At 35.4% G+C, this 16,349-nt stretch overlaps 1 protein-coding gene across 3 annotated transcripts in view; it reads right to left on the minus strand.

Annotated features, from left to right (window-relative positions):
* Positions 1-6,841: 6,841 nt before the first annotated feature.
* Positions 6,842-16,349, minus strand: part of edil3a (EGF-like repeats and discoidin I-like domains 3a) — a 72,239-nt gene continuing 62,731 nt past the window's right edge. For 2 of the 3 annotated variants that reach the window (XM_016246104.1, XM_016246105.1), the window contains exon 6: positions 6,842-7,823. In XM_016246104.1, the coding sequence (XP_016101590.1) occupies positions 7,674-7,823 (150 nt within the window). In that variant the 3' untranslated portion in view covers positions 6,842-7,673. The remainder of the gene's footprint in view (positions 7,824-16,349) is intronic. The other variant, XR_001605875.1, reaches the window with a different exon arrangement.

Raw genomic sequence — 16,349 nt, forward strand, 5'->3', positions numbered from 1 at the left:
CTAGTGTTCTTTCAAGAGGTAAACAATGCATTCCAAAAAACATTCATGCAGTATAAACAAAAAACAACATCACAGCAATATGTTCAAGAAGGAAGGAGAGAGAGAGAGAGAGAGAGAGAGAGAGAGAGAGTTAGTCATACCAGTATGAATGTAACTTCAAATGCAATCTGTACAGGTTCATAAATGCATTCAAATCACTTCTTCCTGCTTCCAAGTATCTTCTCATCCATGTGCTTTTGTGAACGGTATGCTGAGGATTAAGGGTGTGCTAAATTAAACACTCACTCTCCAGGCATCTAGTGTTCTTTCAAGAGGTAAACAATAAAAAAAAAATTTCCAGTCAGAAGACATTAATGTTTGTGATTTAAACGCACAGTCTGACATGGTCAAGAGAGACACACAAGACAGTGTCAACAGCCCCTGTCATCTGTTACTTTTATAAACCTCCTAACAATATACAGCAGAGAAAAACAGATTGTAAGTTAAGGCTTGTCAGAGTTGAGTATTAATCACAGACCTTTAATGAAGAGCTTCAGAGTAAACCTAGAAAGAAAGAAAAAACTGTCTCAGATCTTAGCTAGTCCTCTCCATCGAAATGTTATACAGGAGGAACCAGCGGTGTATAAAGTACCTGAAAGACATACTCAAGTAAAAGTACAGATATCTTACCAGAAAATGACTTTGGTAGAAGTTGAAGTCATCATTTAGAATATTAATTGAGTGAAAGTCTTACGTGATATTTATTGTCCTTAAGCACGAAAAGTATTTTTTTGAAATCTTAATCATACTTAAGTATTGAAAGTAAAAGTACAAGTAAATGCTAAATGTAAAAAAATATACAGTGGGTACGGAAAGTATTCAGACCCCCTTACATTTTTCACTCTTTGTTATATTGCAGCCATTTGCTAAAATCATTTAAGTTCATTTTTTTCTTCATTAATGTACACACAGCACACCGTATTGACAGAAAAACACAGAATTGTTGACATTTTTGCAGATTTATTAAAAAAGAAAAACAAAAATTTAAGGGGGTCTGAATACTTTCCGTACCCACTGTATATATAAATATGTATATTCATACACAGCTTGAGTAGCAAGATTGTGTTGAGTTTTAACTCTTTCTTCCATTTTGTATTTTTGGGTAAGAATAAGAAGCACTTCATTCGGTACTTAGTGTCTTTCACTCCAACATAAGAAAACATTTCTGGGATCTGCATCTGAAATAGCATTTAGATGTATTTACACAGTTTAATGTATCTCAGAGGGGACATGGATGCATTTAACCTGCAGTTACAGATGGATAAATAATGTTCTGTTTTTTAACATAAAACGTTGAATACTGATATTTGAAATGATACTGATATTTTAAAACATGAAAAAAAAAGTTGAAATGTGAAATTAAAACCACCAGTAGGTGACAGCAAGTGACTGTTAATGAGTGAGTCATTGAGCTTCAACAGATTCGTTCAAATGGCTGATTCATTCAGGAACAAAGCATTCGACTGTGTTAATCACTGAATCATTTATTCAACCAATTCGTTCAAAAAGCTGATTCAGTCAATAAGTAAACACCATTGCTCAGAGATGCAAAACAGTGCTGTGATCTTTGTTTGGAACTATTTTCTTGGGCAAAATTGAGCAAAAACAAGCAATATTTGTGACTATAATATAAGTCACAAATTATTGCTAACTTTACTGAACTTGTATAAAATGATTATTAAATTGGTTATCATGCTGCTATCTGCAGAAAAACGGTACTCTTTGTGTGATATAGATTCAGTTAACTATATTAAATTATATAAATATAAAAAGCACACAGAAGCATTTTTACCCTTAGAATGCCTTGAATTTTGAGTTTAATAGACTAATAAATCACGTGCGTGCACTCTGTGTGTGTGTGATGTGGTGACTCAAGTAAAGTAGGCCTACAGATACTCCCAAAAAATACTTAAGTACTGTAATGAAGTATTATTACTTCGTTACATTACACCACTGGGAGGAACCCTGGTGAGAAACTCACATCTAAGCTCTGCAACATCTGATTGAAACTAATTGAAGACTTCTTCTGTGGTTCTTATTGAGACCATATTTTCTGATACAATGTTGGTAAGTATATGTAAATAACCTGGACCCAGATCTACTCACTTTTCTACTGCTTAGACAACCAAATTTTTTTTTAACTACTACTATCTTTCCATCTTGTGTATGCAGTATTAATGTTTATGCTCATTTATTTTATTTTTGTGTCAATTCGTAACTACTTGGAAGTGTTTGTATGATTTGAATCACATGAAAAATTCATACAAAATCGCCACTGCATAAAATAGTAGTACTGTGAGATCAGCTTGGATTACATAATTAAAATTATCCTGTACACCTTACGTATATATATTTTTACAAGTACAGATTTCATTTCATGAGTGTACACCAATCAGATGACTCTCCACTCTTCTCAATGTGTAAGATTTTTTAAATGAGAACCAAACTACTGAATGCAGAGATCTCCAAGACCTATGACCTATTGATTGAAGACTTTAATCTTCTGTTAGTATGTATGTGATCTGCATGTGTAGCACACAGCTGTGTATCAATCTTAAGACTGATCGTCTTCACTGAACGATGCCACGGACAGAAGCAATCAGCTGTTACATCTGAAAGCAATTCTAATTTGCGATGGGAAAATCAAAACGAAGCAGGAAACCTTTAGTATGGAAGAGATTCCAGCATGCTTGCTAATCACATACCCTCCTTTGCCCTTTTCCTGCTTTTTGATTATGGCACCATGCCCACCTCATGCCTGCTGCTGGCAAAGGAACGGTTTCCTAGCAATAACTAATGTGCATTAATAATCCAACAGCACAATCAGAAATGTACAATAGCCTCATGCTAACATCTCACGCCATTGTGCTCAGAAATGGGCTGATTGAGAAAGCTGATTTTAGACTGCAGGTCTCAAAATGCCTATACAAATCTCTTTTTGCATGGGTTTCAAGCATGTAAGACAGCTGTATAAAGTCTATTAGAGGCATTGCCAAAAAGATCATACGACTCTATGTGCTTTCTGTTTATCTACATAATCTATTGCACTAGCAATACAAGATTCATAATATCAGATTGGCAATTTTCCCTGAAGAAAAAAACAACAACCTGTCACTGTTTCTACCATGGAATGAAGCAATTGACAAACTCGACTTTGTTTCTCGCAATTCCGAGGTTGCATATGGCAATTCTGAGCTAATACTGTATCTCATAATTTTGACTTTTTTTCTCGCAATTCTGAGAAAAAATTCTGAATTGCAAGATGTAAACTCCAGAATTCTGACTTACTTTATTGCTTTATATCTCGCAATTCTGCGTTTACATCGCACAATTTAGCATTTATATCTAACAATTCTGAGTTTATATCTTGCAATGCAAGAAAATGTCAAAATTGTGAGATAAAAAAATCTATAAAGTAAACAAGAATTGTTATTTTATTTATTTTTTATCTTGTGGCAGAAACAAGCTAGTTCTTTATAAAAAAAAAACATCTCTATTTCATTCTTTAAAATGTATTGTGGCACTGAGGTTAAAAAATTCATTGCTAGACATCACAGTTGGGCATATCTGGCCATCTCCTGAAGATTTATTCTTCTTCTTTTTTTTTTCTCCTTCCCGTCACATGAAGTGCCATAAGCAGTATATGATCTGACATCACATTCATAAGCTGTATCTTGTGCGATCCTGAACAAAGAATAGCTTGGGAGAAGGAGGAAAGCAATCAATGCAAGTGAAAGACACAAGCTGCATACCAAATCATGTACTGGAACAAACAGCAACAGGAGAGTGCTCTTTTTTTCTCTCCAAAACATTAGTGATAGCATAACATGTGAAAAAGCGATAGACAGAAATCAAAAGATTTTTCACAGATGTCTTTTTATTTGTCAAACAAGAGAGCTGTCTATATGTTAGCAATGGCTGTCCTCCTTTGTACACTTCCCTTGAACTAATAGAGTATAATTGGTATGTTTTACCATATAGCACTTGCTTGACACAGTATGAATAAAAAAGAAACATGACTTTATTTTTCTTTTTTGAAACAGCTGACAGCATAAATGCAAAACAAAAATAGTATGTGGCCCACTGGGTCTGTCGACTTTTAACTCTATACATTTTTTTTTTCAAACAATCACTATTCACAGCACATGTAATGGAAATGCTGGACTATCAGACCCACCAATATACATATTTTGCTATTACTATTATTTATTTTTTTTCAAAAATGTGCCTGTGGACCTCATATTTAGATTTTTTTCTTAATACACAGTCACCCTCAAAAGGTCTGTACAAAACTGTTAAATGTGCACACAAGTCATTTGAACAGTGTTAGAGAAGAATTTCACAGACACAAGGAAATGTTAGACAAGAATTACTGATATTATTTCAATATATGTGGATAATCATGATAAACATAGAAACATGATGCCAACATTTATCTTTTAGTTAAAAAATATGGTACTGTATGTGATGTATATGCTGATTGTGGTGTATGATATACGCTGAATTCATGTTCATGTTTTTTTTTGTCACGTTCAAGACTGTACAAATAGTGTTAAACCCCCTCCCCCGTCTCATGTGTTCTTGTATATATATTACATGTATGTCATGAGCCCTGAAAATTTCCAGAAACGTAGCAAATAAAATGATGCAGTGATTCATTTTACAACCAAATGGTGCTCACCTTTGAAATGAATAATTGATTTTGATGATTACCTAACATCTGTATACATGAAAGCTGTTATTTATTGGTGTCTTCATTATATGCAAAGGGGAAAAAAATGAATAATCCCACCATACAATACATTTTTCGTATGTTAATATTCCTTCACATTTTCTAACAAGCACATACAAGTGTGGGATTTCAAAGGGACTTTGCATTCCACCAAAGTTTTTTTAATCATACAAGTGTAAGTACTAAACGATTACATCTATCCTGAGCTTTTTACAATCAAGAAAATAAAAATACAGTAGTACAGTTAATCAATAGGTAAACAGCCTGAAAAACTGAGACATCTGGAAGTTAAAGCAGCACTATGTAACTTTTGGCGCTCTAGCGGTTAATAAACAGAACTGCACACATCCCGCGGAAGAACATTCCAACCGGGGCTACTTCTCTAAGGCTGCGTTTACACTGTAAGTCTTAATGCACAGATCCGATCTTTTGACCATATCCGATTTTTTGGCACGTCTGTTTACATTCACTTTAGACACGACTGGTATCCGATATCTGTGTTTACATTAATTCCCACCCAAAAGGATTGTCTGTAGTGATCGCTTTACTATGCACATGGTACCCTCGGGTTTTAAATGGCCGTGCTATTAAAATTATTTATATAATTCACGTCGAATGGCCATTATTATTTGCCAACATGGACAATGGCTGTCATGGATGTTTTGCTGCACAAAATCTGACTGAACGGATAAAGACCGAAAAATAACGGTCATTTTAATTTGTTAGACTATTTTATCTACAGCTCGTTAGAGGTAGAATTCTTTAGTGAAATAAAGATGATATTTATTGAAATTAATTCAAATTAATTAAGGAGAGATAGAGAGAGAGAGAGAACGAACGAACGCATGCACCCACGTGTGAGTGAGCGATTGTAAAGCATTGCAAACAAGCTTGTCGGTTTAATTACAAAAACTGCTAAGTTATCACCTCATTGCTGAGAAATATATGTAGCTTTTTAGCTTTTGGATTTTCAAAATTCACGGGGCGGTGGTTGAAAACCAGCTCCTGAATGTGCAATTTCTTACCTATAAAAAGTTTCCATCTTAATAAAATGCGAGCGCATACAGCACGCGGCATTAAACATCTTTATGAGCAAACGTGTCGCCCTCGCATTGGGAGTTCTGTGGAGAATCGGATATGTGCGTTTAGACGTAGGTCGAATGTCCAGATAGGCCTATCAGATGTGTATCCGATTCAAATCCACATTTGGAAGTGGCTCAGATCGGATGCAAAAAAATCGGATCTCATGCGGGTTTTTGTGTTTACACGTGTGCAACAAATTCCGATCTGTGTCAGATGTGAGCGAAAGATCGGATTTTTTGTGCCAGTGTAAACGCAGCCTAAGTTTATGTCTATGGCAATTCACGCAGGTATGTGTTACTCCGCAGTGGTGACGACCCGACCAGGCTACAATAGTCCAAATATAACTACTTATTATAAGTGTACCGTAGTGATTCGGAATAAGATAAAAACGCAGTTTGGAAGATGAATTCATGATGCACTTGCTCATTATATACATTTTGCAAATTTTGAACACAGAAAAAGTTACATAGTGCTGCTTTAAACAATATTGTATAGGCTACATAAAAAAAAAACCTTCTAAATAATTAATTTCCAAGAACATTATTTTCTTAAAAATGTATCTGTCATTGTTACAGACTGCCTCTGTAACAACCTACAGGTGAATGTACCTTTACCTAACTTTTCAACAGTTGTCTATGTGTGTGAAATTAGTTAAGATTTGTAGGTGCCTCCAGTTCTATAGTGTTGCCTTTATTATGGCATGTCATCACGTTATGGGCCATGTAACTGTCTAGAAAAGTATAGGAAAACAGATAATAAAAATTTGAAATGATCGATAAAAATGATCTACGAAATGCTTTAATTTGAACGTATACATCTTGTTTTCTTATACTTCTATTCATTTTTGCATCATGCAGTTATTTTACGTTTTACATATAATACAATACCATCATATTTTTTGTCCACACAACAGCGTCAGTGTCAGTTGTGGTATAACTTCAGTCAAGCCTGCTGTTAAAATGAAATTCTAAATAATTAATTTCCAAGAACATTATTTTCTTAAAAATGTATCTGTCATTGTTACAGACTGCCTCTGTAACAACCTACAGGTGAATGTACCTTTACCTAACTTTTCAACAGTTGTCTATGTGTGTGAAATTAGTTAAGATTTGTAGGTGCTTCCAGTTCTATAGTGTTGCCTTTATTATGGCATGTCATCACGTCATGGGCCATGTAACTGTCTAGAAAAGTATAGGAAAACAGATAATAAAAATTTGAAATGATCGATAAAAATTATCTACGAAATGCTTTAATTTGAACGTATACATCTTGTTTTCTTATACTTCTATTCATTTTTGCATCATGCAGTTATTTTACGTTTTACATATAATACAATACCATCATATTTTTTGTCCACACAACAGCGTCAGTGTCAGTTGTGGTATAACTTCAGTCAAGCCTGCTGTTAAAATGAAAGTAGAAAGATATTTTACATATTAAAGTTAGTCTTTTCTGTTATGTGTTTGATTATGGCCAAAAAAGCATTGCATGTCATTTTTTGTTCTGGTTTAAAGTGACACTGTACAGTGGCTTTTGTTCCACTGCGAAAACCACAGTGAAATAGCCCCACCCTCTAATTGGCTTAAAAGAAACAAAAAGGATTTCAATAAGTGGCACAGACCATAAAAGGACAAAAAAGCAGGGCATGAGTGATAACTAAATTCAACCTCTTTAGGAATAAAACATAAAACGAATCATAATATTACAAAAATGGAAAATTCAGATGAGATGAAACCAATTTTAATTGTACATGTTTTACAAGCACAGTTTATATTGAATATGGACCAAAGTGTTGCAAAGGGAAAATGAATAGGGGTCTTCACTCTTCCTCAGTGCATCCCAGTAACTCTGCGCGCAAAGTGATTCTTCCGTACCACGACCATGGAAGAATTCGGATGAATCTGGCATAGATGGGAGGATCGATCACATTCTTTCTGTGGGTGTCATTATCAAAATTTCCTTGAAAGACCTGTTGGAAAGAAAATGAAAGATTCCCAAATCATACAATGATTCATTTGAATAAATAGCAAAAATAGCAGACCTATTTAACCAAATGGAAAACATAAATTGGAATATTTGATAACAAAAAGCTACTATATAATATTTATATATATTCTGCATGACCATAGTCTACATCCCTAATCCTACTCAATAACTAAACTCAACAACTACCTCACTAACTATTAATAAGCAGCAAATTAGGAGTTTATTGAGGTAAAAGTCGTAGTTAATGGTTTGTAATGGTGAGATTTGAACCCTAAAATAAAGTGTGACCATTATTTTTATAGTAGTGAAACTAAATTGATTGAAATATTGTGTTGTCCATAAATCTGAGACTACTAGTGGAGAAAATATAAACTATGTAGTCATTATATATAATTTCAGAACATAGAAAAGAAAAGAAAGAAAAGCAATTTGAAAAAAAAAAAAAAAAAATTGAAATTGTAATTTCTAGCATTTGAGCTGCATGAACTACAATGGTTTGTGTAAAACCTGATGATTTGAGAATGATCTAAAGAGCATCTTAAAGAAAGATAATATTTTTTTGAACATCTTAGCAAACATCTTAAACCTTACCAAGCTAAAACTTTTGAATAGTGTGCTTATTTGATTGCTTACATTAGAAAGAGTTCAGTTTTAACAATCCCAGATTTTCAGTGTGGTCTCAGACTTCACCTCCAGTGACAACTTTCCCAGTCTTTATGTTTGTAATGTATAATGACAGTTAATGTTCAATATTTATGTGTTGGTAATCTTACTTTTGAATAGTGTGCTTATTTGATTGCTTACATTAGAAAGAGTTCAGTTTTAACAATCCCAGATTTTCAGTGTGGTCTCAGACTTCACCTCCAGTGACAACTTATTTGCCCCCAGTCTTTATGTTTGTAATGTATAATGACAGTTAATGTTCAATATTTATGTGTTGGTAATCTGGTTATAGCCATTTCCTCCTTTATATTTCTTTAACTGAAAGAATACAATTATTCTAAAGAATTACTCTCTTTAGAATAACCCTTTAAAGATATCTTTGTACCGGGTTGGTAAATCCAGCATATTATATGTATAGAGTTCTGTGTAATTCATAGCAGGTATGTCCTTGCTGTTATTAATTAATTTTAGAGTTCATTTACAAAACTTAGAAAAAAACATAGTCAAAACATGCACCAAAAAGCTCTGGTTTAACGAGAACTGGACTTTAAAATAAAGTGTGACCTATGCTAACTGTATGTGATGTATATGCTGTATACTGTACATCACATACAGTAGCGGGTGGAGCTACAAATGAACTAGAAGAACTCTTTAACACTACATGTACATTGCATACATCACTGGTCAGTATGATTATTTTTTTTAAAGAAATAAATACTTTTTTTCAGCAAGGACACTATAAATTGATCAAAAGTAACAGTTAAAGAAACAGAACAATTAAGCAGAATGACTGTTTTCAATATTGCTAATGATGACAAATGACTCTTGTGCAGCAAATCAGCATATTGGAATGATTTTTGAAAGATCATGTGACACTGAAGACTAGAGAAATGGCTGCTGAACATTTAGCTCTGCATCACAGGAATACATTACTTTTTAAAATATATTCAACATAGAAAACAGTTATTTTAAATTGTAAGAATATTTCACAATATTACTGTTTTTACTCTATATAAAGAAATCTTGGAGAAATAGATTTCGGTATTGTGTACTGACCACATCCGATCCACAATTTTGTCTTAATATGTTTTATATTTTTTACTTAGGATGTAATTGTGAACACTCACTGGCAACCAAATTGGAGCTACTGAAAGTTTTCATTTCAGCTCACAGGCTGCTAATTTAAGTTTAAAAGAAATATAGACTAATTCACTGTAAACACTCAAGTCAGTTATTTCATTTGCTCTTGATGCAATCAGCTTGACTTTGTATTTCCTGCAGCAGACGTATACAAACACACTGACCTATCAATCAAATAGTGAGCATTTACAATACAGAGTCAGAGAAAGGAAGTACAGTTCATGATTTATGAATAACCCTTGAGTGCGCTGATGCTGACGGCAAACAGAGCTCGAGTATGCTCGGTGTAAAGAGTTCAGAGATGGGGAAAATTCAGCAAGCAACAAAGAGGTTGGCTGGGAACTAAGTCTTCAAGTGGGCTTCAAAGACAAATTTTGCTGAGCTCCCCGAGCTCTGACAGCGCATATTCATCAGCAGAGAGTAAACAATAAGAGTACAGAGATCCTGTGTGTCTAATTGCTGGTGTCACAAGCATTACATAAATGTGTGACATATTCCCTCCCTCTCTCTCTCCTTCCACACTGAATCAGCGTTCCCTTCTGCACCATGGAACCAATTTTGTGTTTTGCAACTCGACTCTCTCCAATGTACTTCGAGGCAGAGCGGGGGGAAATGTCATAAAAAATTGATTAGTCAAAAGGGCAGCTCAAAACATGAACTCATTCGCTGAACTTCTCATCTGATGGCCTGCGTGTTTGCAGGGAATCTACGTGCACAGGAAAGTCTTTCAATGTCAAGTATTTCCCACCATGGCTTTAATAATGATAAAGTCTGCGTACTTCGGCTGTGATTGTCCATAGACAGTACGGTGGGAAATAGAGATTTATTAGGCTGCTCTTATGTCTTTCATTAACATTCTATAACCCTGAAGACACCTCAGGCACCTGTGTGATTCCAGTATGGGCAATTACAGTGCAGGACATGCAAAATCAAACATGAGTGTATGTGCAGCCAGTACAATCTTTTAGTAGCATGAGGGTATTTTTCAGTCTTTTTTTGTGAGAGAGTTAATATGCAAATATAAATCAAATGGTTCACAACCAGTCCATCAGAGCTGTTTCTATTCACCAATTAATTTGAGGCCTTGTACAGAAGTCACTATGAGAAGTCATCCTGTTTTAGATCCTCATTATTTGTGTTTATAAAAATAAATGGTAATGGTAACTTGACTGCTATTTAACAACTTTAAATTATAAATATCTTGAGAAGTTACACAAATAGTGTCGGTATGTTTTTGGTACAGTGAGAGAATTTTTTTAAAATTATTTTCTTTCTTTCGAAATGGGGAAATTATTTGAAATGCTTCTACTTTTGAATGCACTATTTGAGCAAAATTGGTATTTAAGTCAGAATTATTGTGCTCCCGTTTTATTGCGCTTCATCTATTAGACATGCATGCATGCGCTCCAGAACTCATTCTTTAAGTTTAACTTGTTTGCTGTCAGGATGATTCTTAATGCAAAATGGAAATACAGACATGACTTTCTAACATTTAAAGATAAGGATTTAACCATAAAATATAAGTTATGCACGGAGGAAAACAGGTTTCAAATGCATTATGCAGCACACGTATCTGACACACAAGTGCAGTGGTTAAAACAATGCTGTGTTCATTTGGTACACATATGTGTCAAACCAAAAGACCTGTACAGAACATTTTTGGTATGAATATGTGTACCATTACACCCCTAAGCTGTAAGGACTGAACTTAACTCTTAAACTGATTGGTAATAAGTCACAATACAGTGTCCACGATACAAATATTATACATTCATATAAATAATAATAATAATGTATAAGCTGTTACATTTAAAGATAAATGTAAACTGACTGCAGGACACTGTAATGTTAAGTTGCCCCTCACGGACGACTGTCGCGCACAAACAAATCCAAAACACAAAATAAAATCCAAGCCTGGTCCTTTCTCGTCCAACACTGTCATCACTCCTCCTTTTATCCTTCCAGAGCTCTTCCGTGGGACTCGAGACCGGTGAGTGGCGCAGGTGTCGTGCATTAGCATTTACTCCACCGGCCTCACTCCGTTCCCACGGCTCTCGGCCCCGCCCCTCTCGTCACATCATCATTAAATGGAAGTAGTATCTTTTGATCTGTATTATAATGGACATCCAAGGGTAATAGCTTATTGAAAATCTAGAATCACATTATGATTTAAAAAAAAAAACATTTAATTATAAGTTCTCTAAAATTAAAATGAACACGATTCACTGGGTAAGTTTAATTACTTGAACAACAGATATTGTTGCTATTCTACTGGTAAAAGCTGCTAAATAAAAACAGACTCACAGAGGTGTAATGTAGTGCACATCTCTTTTATGGTACTTATCCATTTCAGTCTTTCACGCAACAGTGAACACTAAAACTCCAGTGAACGCTTTTGCTTTCTGTGACCGTAACCAAATGAGACATCTCACTCTTCTGATGTACCCTCCGAAGAAATGATGGAAACAAGTCACTCTCAATTACCTTCTCTCCCTGCGCACCCAAGAACATTTGGAACGATTATGCATAAAAGCTGCAAAGAAAACAAATCCATCTCTAAGACATCCCATAAATCTGCGCCTGGTGTTTACTGCTTAATCTAATCCCTGCACTGCTCCGCTCATCACCGCAAAGCCGTGGAACGGAAAGTTGTCTTTAGAGCACTGAATGAGTGCTACGGCATGCAGGAACAAATGGAGAATTATCAAAGTTGGTGCATCAGGTATAGCAGATATTCTATTTAGAGATGAGGGCTTTTGGAGTTCGATCACAAGGGGAGGGCACTTTATCACTTCATAGCCTCTTCACGCTGCAAGACTGCTCAATTCATAAACACGTCCTTTGAAGTGGGTTTTTCATATGGAGCTGAATCAGTGTAAAAATCCCTCGAGTGATGCTCAAAGTGGAAAGGCAATCTCTAGTCCTTTTGCAGCATGGCAAAACAAGGTTGTCTGTAGAGAGATCTGCATATTACATTTGAGCATGAACTGATTCCAAATCTGACTGACAGATCAACAGACACTGAGATGATATATAGATAGATAGATAGATAGATAGATAGATAGATAGACAGCATGATCTTTTGCATTCAGCCAATATATTACATAGACAGCTAACAGCTAAATCATTAAACACCCAAGCACCTTTCTACCTTTCTGAAATGATCTCTACTCAAACAGGACCTTGAGATCTAGCAATCTTGGGCTGCTTTCCATTTCCAGATCTCACATTTCTGCTTCCCTTTAGCACATTTAATGTGTGCAAAATGGAAGAAAATTAAACGCAAAAGTGTAAAAAGTAATACAAGAGTAAAAATTAATACAAATGTTTTTCCCTTCAGAAATGTAATCATTAAAAGTACAAGTAGTCAGTTCAAATAGCACTTGAGGAAAGTACATATCCTCCAAAATAATAATCATAAAAATTACTCTAGTCGTATATACCCCTGAAAATAATATGTGAAGTATTTAAAGGGTTAGTTCAGCCCAAAATGAAAATTCTGTCATTAATTACTCACCCTCGTGTTGTTCGAAACCCGTAAGACCTTCGTTCATCTTCGGAACACAAATTAAGATATTTTTGATGAAATATGAGGGCTCTCTGACCCTCCCATAGACAGCAAGGTAACTACCACGTTCAAGGTCCAGAAAAGTACCAAGATAATCGACAAAGTAGTCCGTGTGACATCAGTGGTTCAACTGTAAAGTTACGAAGCTACGAGAATACTTTTTTGTAAAAACGAAACGACTTTATTCCACATTTTCTTCTCTACTGCGTCACTTCTGGATGCGCGTTCACGACAGTATCATGACGCGAGCGTATGGCGGCGCCGGCGCTGACCCAGATCCGGCGTAATGACGTCATCACACTGGATCTGGGTCAGCGCCGGCACACGCTCGCGTCATGATGAACCACTGATGTCACACGGACTACTTTGTCGATCATCTTGGTACTTTTCTGGACCTTGAACGTGGTAGTTACCTTGCTGTCTATGGGAGGGTCAGAGAGCCCTCAGATTTCATCACAAATATCTTAAATTGTATTCCAAAGATGAACGAAGGTCTTACGGGTTTGGAGCAACACAAGGGTGAGTAATTAATGACATTATTTTCATTTTTGGGTGAACTAACCCTTTAATTCACTGGTTATTTAATCCCCCCTCCCCCAATATAATTTCTAGGTAAAATATCTCCATGTAATCATTGTGTGATTAACAACAAAACAACAAAAACTCACAATATTATACGATTTTTATATGAGCTGAGGGAAGATTTAGCTGTGTGTGTGTGTCTGAGCTGGGAATTCCCTTGACTTTCTGTGGCGGGACAGAGCAATGATTGTGTTCAAGGCTCAACATTTCTGAAATGTGATTTGCTTTGATATAACACAGAATTTTACGCTCACTGGTGTCACATAATTTGCCCTTTTCAAAACCTGCCTCACTGTCTACATAGACTACTGCCTTCTAAGGCAACATAACTGTCATGCCAACCTCATCTTCATCACAGTAATAGCAACTGAGCCTTTTAACTGATTTCAACAGAACCTACTGTAGCGTTAGCATGTCATGATACGACACGTAATATAAATACAGAGCCCAAACACAAACAGATATTTGGTAAAACAATGAAACTGAACTATTTTCTTTCTTTAGTAAAAGTTTATTTATAATCAACATTTCTCTCGTCTCAAGTGCCTGCACAAGGACAGAAACAGAGTTTAAAATCATGGCCAAAAACACGCTCTATGAAACTGAGCACCTATTAAATACAACAACAACTTTTATATCTTTCTAAAGGTATAATATTGCTTTATCTTGCGCCAGCTGGCATTATCCCTCTCATTTGCTCATCTGAGCCAAATTCATAATATGCACTGTTCCGGGCTCATCTGTAGTGCAATAGCTCGCTCAATTTAATGTTATTAACTAATGATGGCGATATTGCGTGAGCTCTCACCCTTTCCTGACACTGTCTGGACTGTCTATAAAAGTAAGTGTTTAAGAAGTGGCAGGCCGCATGATTTACCCAGGGGGCTGACATCCCACACCCTGACAGGAACCAAATGAGGACACAATCGCTTTTAATACACCATTCCTTTTCATTTTCTCCTTCTTAAGTCAGTCTCCTTCCTTTCTTTAACTCATCGATATAGTAACAGAGGAGCTGAACAGGCTGTGCTGTGCAGAGCAAAAAAATCTCGAACAATAGATCAGATGTGAGGGCTCCACGGGTACAGTTGTCCTATTTCCCCTGAGCGCTGATAAAACAGAGAAGATCTGGTGTGACTCAGCAGGAATGCAATCCTATAAGGACCTGATCCGAATTTCTGTCATTACTCAGATGCGTGCCAACTTATCAAAGCTACTCATTACTCCCTTGCTGAAGCAAGCTTCAGGTGGCAGATTTCACATTATGGTTGTGTAATTTATAGAGCTGTCAATCGATTATAATATTTATTCATGATTAATATTTTCTTTTTTCATACTTATTAACACATTCATTACACATTCTTAAGCACACTAATGTTCATAAATTTGGGGTAAGTGTATTTTTATTTCAAATAAATGCTATTCTATTGAACTTTCTATTCATTAAAGAAGCCTGAATTTTTAAACAAAAATACTAAGCAGCACAACCGTTTTCAACATTGATAATAAACCGAAATATTTGAGCACAAGATCACCATATTAGAATGATTTCTAAAGCATCATGTGACACCAAAGATTGGAGTAATGATGCTGAAAATTCACAGGAATAAAGTATATTTTAAAATAATCAAATAGAAAACATTAACGATATTTTACAATGATGTTGCTTTTTTGTAATGCATTTTGATCAAATAAATGCAGCCTTGGTGAGCACAAGAAACTTAAAAAAAAAAATCGTACTGACTTTTAAATGGTACTATGTGTGAGACACTGCAATTACAATCAGCTGTTAATGTTCTGATCAGTTTTTATAGAAATATAGAATGACATATAATAAAAACAACTGTAAAAATAAATAGAAAGACCATAGAATATAGCATATCAAATCATTTAAAATTCACCAAATGCCAAACCGAAAGAATGCCTTAACAGTGTTAAAAAAGGTAATAGTGTTAAAGACATTTAATTAACCATGCATGTTAATTTTGACAGCACTAGTAATTTTATTATGTCAATATACAGTAAAGAGGCTATAAACGGGGCAAAGGGACAGTAATGCAGACCCTATAGATTCATATTTGGCCATTAAACCACAGCCCACAGTTCACTTCACTTGTTCTATGACAATATAACCCATTACCAAACTGGCACCTTTTCTCACACCCTTGATGTTGGCTGTTCAGTGATTCTAAAATGATTCTGTGTAAGACAGGGAAACTCTGCTACTGTTCTAGAGCTCATCTCAACTGAAGACAGTAAATAGTAGGTTGCATTGTATTCAATTTCATCTTCAAGACCCATCATCCTCAGAACCCTATTGCCAACAACCAGATTAATAGCACTTTAAGACTACCATTAGATCAGGTCCAAATCTGAAAGGTTAAAAAAGAGATATGATACAATCTGATATTGCATTTTCTTCCTTGAGTTGAAAGCAATTGGGATATGAGGGGGTGAGATAAGAGAGCTTGAAAGCTGTATTGACTATGGAGTGATAAGGCCACGTGATAAAACTAGAAGAGTGACCGAAACATGCCAAAAAATCAAGTAAAACTG

Source organism: Sinocyclocheilus grahami, unplaced genomic scaffold (genome assembly GCF_001515645.1).
Source record: "Sinocyclocheilus grahami isolate Dianchi unplaced genomic scaffold, SAMN03320097.WGS_v1.1 scaffold784.1, whole genome shotgun sequence".
NCBI lineage: Eukaryota > Metazoa > Chordata > Actinopteri > Cypriniformes > Cyprinidae > Sinocyclocheilus > Sinocyclocheilus grahami.